This window comes from Thamnophis elegans, chromosome 3 (genome assembly GCF_009769535.1).
Source record: "Thamnophis elegans isolate rThaEle1 chromosome 3, rThaEle1.pri, whole genome shotgun sequence".
In the NCBI taxonomy this organism is placed as follows: Eukaryota; Metazoa; Chordata; class Lepidosauria; order Squamata; family Colubridae; genus Thamnophis; species Thamnophis elegans.
Window position 1 is genome coordinate 111,035,296 of NC_045543.1, and position 8,619 is coordinate 111,043,914.

Genomic DNA, 8,619 nt, shown 5'->3' on the forward strand with positions numbered 1-8,619 from the left:
TTGTATGAACACAGAGTACTATTCCCTACTGTCTGTCTTCCAAGTAGATGAGATGGCTATTCCATCATCATCAGAACAGAGAATGAGTGGCCCTCTAAAAGTGAATGGTTGACTAGTACAGATTGAAAGATATCTATCATCAACTCTTCATTCATCCATATATCCATCTGCCTGCTTGCCTCCCATAGTAATCCTATTGACATACACATTTCCTTTTCCCCCTTTATCCACACTGTACCAATTTTGCACAATTCCTTCAGTAACTACATCACTCAGGTAATAATTGGTAGCATGATTGAATTAATGGAATAAGATTACAAATTTAGTTACCAGTCAGATGATTGAACTGACAAGGACTCCAATTGTGGTAGAAGCTCATATTATATAGGTCCGTGATGGTGAATTTATGGCACGTGTGCCACAGGTGGCACGCAGAGCCATTTCTGAGGGCTTGCGAGGCATTGCCCTGTCAGCTCCAGTGCACATACATGCGCTGGCCAGCTGATTTTTGGCCTTGATTTTCCGCCGTTTTTCACCCTCCATTGGCTTCCCTGAAATCTCCGGAGGGCAAAAAACAGCCCAACGCACAAATAGGAAGTATGGGAACGGACTTCCAGTTTGTACGTTGGGCTGTGTTTCACCCTCCAGAGGCTTCAGGAAAGCATCCTAAAACCTCCAGAGGGACAAAAATGGGCCAGAAGTTCATTTCCAAACTTCTGGTTTGCGTGTTGGGCCATTTTTTGCCCCCCTCAGGCTCAGCCTCTGGAAGTCGGAAAATGGGCTGTTTCTGGCCTTGGGGAGGGGTGGGGAGCCCGTTTTCGCCCTTCCCAGGTTCCAAGAAGGCCATGCACGCATGCACGGGGTAGTGAGGGAGATCACATGCACAGGAGGCACAGCATGAGGGGCATTAAATTATGGAGTGGGCACGCGCACACCCCATGTGATAGTGCACGTGCACATGCTTTTGGCACCCGAGGCGAAAAAGGTTCACCATGACTGATATAGGTAGTCTTAGTTTAGTGACCATCTCATTTAGCAATCATTCAGTTATAATAGTGATGAAAAATTAACTTTGTTACCAAGCCTCACACTTAGGACTTTTGCAGATCTGTAAAGCAAAGGAAAGTATTATAAGCATAGTTGTGGTGTCACTTAGTAACTGCTTCACTGATCATCCATGTTGCCAGTCTCAACTGTGGTTGCTAAACAAGGTCTCCCTATTCACATAATCAGTGCAATAAAAAACAATCAGTATAATACAAAATGCAAATGTTCAATAAACAATTTAAATAATTGCAAGTACAAATATTATCCTAATAATAAAATTAATAAAAATTAAAAATTTCAAGGCCAGACCATGCATATTGTGAGGAAATGTGCAATGATTCATATACTCAATTTAGAATTGACAGTGCTTCCAAGATTTATCTATTTTGCCCACTGCCTCTCAAAAAACAAAACAGTTAGTGAGAAAAAAAACATCAATTTTCCAGTATATGTTACATGTATCCACTGCTCATCCCAAGGATTGTTTAAGTTAAGCAGTTAGGATCCTTACTGGTCCCAGGATAGAAACTATGTGTAAAGTGCTATATAAATGATCCAGTGTTTTCATAGTAACCTAAAATCTAATTATTATTATCAGCAGCAACATTATTTCATTATTGCCTTTTAGTCAGAGCTGTCTCCTGCTAACTAATCCATGTAGTTTTCTTGGCAAGATTTTAGAAGTGGTTTGCCATTGTCCGCTTCCTAGGGCTGACTGGAAATGACTGGCCCAAGGTCACCCAACTGGCTTTATACCTAAGGCAGGACTGGAAATCACAGTCTCTCCAATTCTAGCCTGATGCCTAGACCAATATACTAAACTGGCTCTTGAAATGGAAATTCTAAAACTCTCCATTTTACAAATTAAGCATTTAGAAATTAGTCTAATATCATTCAGTAAATTAGTCACTTTAAAGAAGAGATTTTCCAGGCCAAAATCTGAAGGCTCCTTTTCAATCACAGCCATGTTTGCTGTATTTACAATACAAGGCTTTCCTTGCACAATTTATATAAAGGGAGGGTGAACATTTCCCAGTCTAGGAGCAGCGTCTGGTAAATCCACCGCTTTTGGCTGCAGTCCTTTGTTGCAAGCTTAACACATATTGAAAGTGTATTCTTCCTAATTGACGTCCACATATCTGGCAAAAGCAGCGCAATTGCGACAAACACATGTCTGATGTAAGCTTTTGCGCTTTGCAATATTTTTGGTTTGTCCTTTGTCAGACTTATATTGCCAAAATGTGCACTTGTTTTTTTTTAAGTATATATTTTCTATTCTGCCTTAATAAAAAGTATATGTAATAGGACAGAAATATTTAATAAAGTTGGGTGTAAGAATTCAGCCATGCTAAGCTATTCATCTTTGTCATATGCACCCAAGCATCATACTTAAAACTTTCCTATGAGCAATATTAAAAGTTTCTCTATGACACTGGAAAAGAAGAATTTAAATTTCAATATATTTGGCTTAATATTGAGAGTTGTTTACTAGTAGTAAAATGTAATGTCATAAAAACATTTAAAAAGTAGTGATTTGTTATGCAAACTGCTTTAAATTTTGTGAGAATATTAAATAATCATTTACCTAAAGGCAATTCTAGAAATGCACCCATGTCGATAAGTATGCAAAATTGTAAACTAGTTAGGCTATCATGCACCTATCAAAATCAGCATCTCAAAATTCATCACATACTAATGGAGGATAATGGAAGAATGGGTAGTATCAGAAATATTTTTTAATTTATTCCTTCTCAAACTTGATGACCATGGGTGAGACTACTATCCAAATCAGCATATGGATGATGAGAATTGTGATAAAACATAAAGATACCATGTTTCCCTGAAAATAAGGCAGGGTCTTATTTTCTTTTGACCCCCAAAATAAGCTCGGGGAAGTCTTGTTATTTTTGAGGTGTAGGAGGTAACAAGTGTGATCACCTCATGGCTGCTGCTGTGTTGCAATATTTTCAGGGAGGACTTATTTTTTGGGGGGGAAGGGCTTATCTTAGCGCATGCGCTCAAAAGCCCAATTGGACTTATTATCTGGGGAGGTCTTATTTTGGGGAAAGCAGGGTAGTAACTTGAAAAGGTGAATATATCTGCATGTGTGCAGTCTGTGTGTCTAAATATAAAACTGCTTATTTAGGCCATAAGTGAATGCCTATTCATTTATAATGATATGCTTATATTATAAATGTGAAGATGGAGTACCCTAATCAGTCCATTTCAATAGGTACTGTCAATTTGCTCTCAATAGTATACAGTTAGCAGATCATCAGAATAAAAAGGGTAATTTACTACTTCTCAGAAGTATTTGTAAGAAAAGTCTTAATACATATGGGTACTAAAAAGTGGACTTTGGCCCTTCCAAGGTATACATTTACATCTATATGTGCTATTGGTAGGCACAATAAAAATTTATGAAATAATAGTAGCAACCACAAATCTTTGCATGTAAAGTTTAGACTCTTTTTATAAAGTAGCATTTCGTTGTTCCCAAATGGAATCTACTCTAATATTGTGGACACAGATAGGCTTCAGAGCTTATCGTTTTCTGAAAAGTCCACTTTAGCCTGCTTAATGCACAAAACTTATGATTAACTTGTGGATGAATAAATGATCTTCTGAGTTTCCATAGAATGTTTACCTGTCAGTAAACAGGACAAGGGGCAGAAGTTAGGAAAGAAGCCTTGCTAATCCTTCTGCTTGCAGAGGATTCTACAAAAGAATACATTTGTAATTGTTAACTTCCTCCCTTTCTCTGCCAGATTCATCTATAGCTTTTCTAACGAGGGGTATTATCCCCTGAGGTTTAGGAATTTTCAGCCCTTAAACAGTAAGATAGAGGAAGTTATTAACTGAAATTCAAGCTTTCCCCAGCAAATTTCTATCACCTTTTTGAACCTCGGTGCAATCAAGCCATTAAACAGGGACTCGGCTCTCTCTCAAAATATCCTAATCTTATATCTCATAGTCCCACAGTGATGTTTATTATCCGAGATGGCAATCAATCTTTCTTTGCCAATATGCCATCCTACTCTTGTCTATGTCCAAGCACACCATGCTCCTTAATTTTTCCACTGATTCATTTGGCCTTGTGTTTGGATTAGATTTTGTTTGTTTTTATTTAATTGTAGTTGGAAAGTCTCACTTGTTTTTTGGCGAGGGTGACTTTGTTTACAGCAAAGGTTGAAGACTTCTGTTTTAAATCATTCTGCTCTGCCCTTTTAGGTTTTGAGATAAATTCTAGTTCTTGAAAAAAGAACAAACATGTGGGAATGTTGCCCTGTGCTTACTATCTTTGTAATTACAGCAGAATTAGAATGGCAAATCTTTTAGGATGGGCTAATAAAGGGGAGATAGCTCATGCAAAGAAGTCACCTTTGTATGACTGAAGGTAGACTAATAAGGAATGACCATCCCCACAATTGCAATAGATTAATATTACAAAACATTGTAGGAAGAGAATCATATTATTCCATGATGGTTCATCTGTATAGTGTGAATGATTAGGTATATTATATATTTTACTTTACATTGGCATTGTTCAAAATGGAATGTAATATTCCCTCTTCAAAGAAATGTAGACTGAAGAGATGGAATTGTCTTTTGTCTTTGCACTGCCCTCTGGATGGTTCTGCAGGTAGACCAATGAAAAATGGCAAGCAATTGGTAGAAGTTGCTACAGTATGGAAATAATTAAGCTTCTTGAGAGCATCCGGCCAAACATTGTCTCTATTAAATATTTGAAGTAGTCTATGCTATTCTTGAATTTGGTTTCCAGCAAGAGTTCCAATAATGAAAAAGTAACATTTTTACATTGAACCACCCAAAAAGTATAAACCAAAGGATACATTCACATGAAAACATATTGAATAGAAAGTACTGTATCTACTTTCAAGTACTCTATCTACTAGTTTTCAAGCCATAATGGCAAGTTCTGTATAATGAGCTAAGCCAAAATCAAATGTTTTAACTTCATATGATGTGTGAACTTGGTATCTATCCACTATTTCTTCCACCTATAGTACATCTGCCTTAAAAATATTTTTTTATTAAATCAATGCATCATGGAGTACAAAAATCCTGATTAACAATAAACAGTAGAAAAGTTATATGCTTTATTTGGTACTATGTTGTGGTTGCCTACATTTTTGCAGATCCAGAAATAGCAATCTTACTCTTCCTAGTATTTTATCTCCTTTTGTCTAACATATTGTCATGATTGCAAAGATTGCTGCAGGTAACCCATACTTGTCATTTGGAGAACCACTTTGGGGTAACATTTAATAGTCGCCAAGAGTAGGAAAACCAAATTCCTAGCTGTCATCACACAAGACTGTTTAAAATTCCCACCTCTGACCTCAGGCAGATGAGATCCAGACCTTAGGAGTAAAATTGACAACATTCTATCTACCCATCTCCTTAATTTAATTTAGATAACTTCTAAACTATTTTTCTTTTTCCTTTGTACTTTATCAAAAATACCATGGTTTAGGCATTAAACTGCAAAGTAATTACTTAGAAAACCATATCAGCAATAATTCTCAGTTGTTAGAATATGTGGGTCATCAAGCCAATATCACAGAGACCCTTCTTGCAAATTAAGCCTAAAAGATTTTCTGGGCGCTTATGATAATTGCAGAACAAAATATGTCCAATTGTCACTAGAACAAGTATCCTGTAGTTTCTCCTTTCAACTTTAAGTTAAAATGGGAGGGAAAGAGTAATTAAGTAGCTTCTTTAATTCAAGGCTTGAAATGAGGAGCAGTATGGTAAGTCAAAGCTCTATTTTTTCTATTCCAGTATGAATTAATGATGATCAGCAAAATACAAAACCAGACAGATTTACTTTAGAAAATAGAAGTGGTTGCATGTAATCGCATCTGAATTATTATTTACACTTCACTCAACTAAATTATGGATAGATTTAAGACACTAGATGGAAATTTCTCAGGGACTTAAGCCCCACAAAAGGAACATGATGACGGGAATATGATTTTATCCATCTTATCATTAGCAATAACCCTAAATTGTTGTAATATATGTGCCATCATACCAACATAATAGAGACTGTTGTAAATTAAACCTAAAGGATGTTCCAGGTTGCTTTTAATTGCAGAATGAAAGATGAGTAATGTATGTGCTCTCTTCTTCATCTTTCTGTATCTGTGTGTGTCTGTGTGTGTGTGTGTGTTTGTGTGTGTGTGAGAGAGAGAGGGAGGGAGGGAGGGAGGGAGGGAGAGGTAAGCTTGGTGTCATTTTCAACACAGTGGCATTTAAATTTAATTTATTCAGTTTGTAATTAAATTATACAAAGAATGCCTTTAATATGAAGTCTGAGATAGATAGATAGATAGATAGATAGATAGATAGATAGATAGATAGATAGATAGATAGATAGATGATAGATAGATAACAGACAGACAGACAGACAGACAGACAGACAGAATAGACAGGCTGATGATGGAGGGAGGGAAGGACAGGCAAACAGACATATATAAAAGCTAGAAGATGGTGATACTGCCTTCATTGTAAATATCTAAGTAATGGCTATATTTACCTATTTAATTAAATAGAGTCCCAAATACACATATAGAAACTATGACTATATATTTATGTACTGCATATATAAAGAATAAGTTCAAATTTGTTGCTAAATTTTATAGGCTGGTGGAAGAGTTAAAAATTTGATTTTATAGTCTATCATGCATTCAGTGAACGTTCAAGGATTATATAAATAAGCATAACAAAAATAATGCATATTGTTGATATGTAATTTACCATACTAGATTAATTATCCGCAGCATTAGTGTGAGATCTCACAAAGTATTTTTTTTCCAGTAATGTATCATTTGGACTCTTTACTATGCCCTTGATCTTTTGACCAACAATTTACTACCTCTTCAGTATCTTGGCCTTCCTGTTCTCTTCCCAGGAAAATAGATAGCTTCTCAATAGCTCCAAAGTTTCTCTCTCTCATCAAATCTTATCTTTTGCCTTTCTTCACATCAGCTGCACTTGTGTGTCAGCATTGCATGACTGATCTTCTCTTTTAGCAAGCGTATTGGTTATTACCATTCCATGGTCTCATAGCAGCTCCACTAACATCCAGCATGGAGATGATAAATAGGAAGCTCCCAATTCCTATAAATGACAGCTATCCCTCTATAGAAGATGTTGTATAGAAAAGATTAGGTCCCTTAGAAAGCACTTATTTAAGGGATATTTGCCTCTGCATCTGTAAGTTAACTAAAAACAGGAACTTAGTAGAAAAGCAAAATTTACATCAAAAACCATCATTTTGTCAAACACAGGTCTGTTTTGTTAAATGTAGTTTGAAAGTATAACTAGAAGTCAGCATTGTGTGGTAGGTGTTTGCATGATATCTGATCGATGAACTTAAATTATTTCAATTTAATTCCTTTCATGAGATTGGATTGTCTCATGCAATTAATGGAGTTCTATAAATAGAGGGTATCCTCAACTTACAAGTGGTAACTCAGCGATTGTTCTAAATTATGACAGACCACAAAATAGATACTTAAACTTGTAACTGAAGTTCTGAGGACACCTCCCTACCATAGTGATGTGCTCACATTTTGGGAGTTTGGCAAGTAGCCCATATTTATGGCCATTTGCAGTATCCCAGTCATGTGACTGTATTTTATAACATTTTTCCCTAAACCAGTATTTACTTCTCATTTCCAGCAAAAAAAAAAATATATATCAGCCATTGTGGACAATCATGTGATGACTTACTTAGCAAGTGGCATGACTTATTTTTTAATTTCAGTTCTAAGCCAAGGACTACCTCTATGATAGAAAAATAGTAGGTGGAATCTGCAGAATACCATAGAAGATAATAATGGAGGGTCGCAAAAATTGCCACCTTTGTCCCTTTCACCTGGAGTGTTCCACTAAACTCCATTTCCTCTGCAGATGGAACAAGATTGCTTGGATATAACTCTTTCTACGTGGACTATTGTAATCTGAGCATAAAGTAAGGAAGCTATATCATTCTATAAATCTGAATAAAACAATTATTGCACAAAACATTAACCTAGTGATTAGAATATATAAAAGGAAATTGAGGGCAGGTGAAGCAAAAATATGAAGATTTTCCTTCAATATGGGAGCTGCACTGGAACTCAAATTCTCAGGGTAGAAATGTCAATTATTTCAACTGTCAACTGCCACTTATCCCCAAGCCTGAAAAATGAAAGACAGGATGTCTATTAAGGCATGGTGAAGCTGTGAAAAACAGGAGCTGCATTGAAACACCAGTAGATATTTATTTATAACACTTACAGACTTCTCAAATTAACGGACTCTAAACAATACATAACTGTAATTGAAATGAATACTAAAAATGTACAATATAAACAATTAAAATGGGTGTGAAACTTACTAAAAATCCAATTAAATGGCTATTTATCTAGGTTTTAGATAGCATTTAGATAGCATGTTGACTGAAGTGATCAAGCGCTTTAAATTGCTTCATTTTAGAGGATGCAGTAAAGATTCTTATCTATCATGCCATGTGAAGTATCTGTTAGCATCTGATAGGAT

The 8,619-nt window shown here is 35.9% G+C and overlaps 1 protein-coding gene across 1 annotated transcript in view; it reads right to left on the reverse strand.

Moving 5' to 3' along the window:
- Positions 1–2,660, reverse strand: part of VCAN (versican) — a 101,472-nt gene extending 98,812 nt beyond the window's left edge. Inside the window, exon 1 of the mRNA XM_032213868.1 lies at positions 2,633–2,660. Within this exon, the coding sequence (XP_032069759.1) occupies positions 2,633–2,660 (28 nt within the window). The remainder of the gene's footprint in view (positions 1–2,632) is intronic.
- Positions 2,661–8,619: the final 5,959 nt, after the last annotated feature.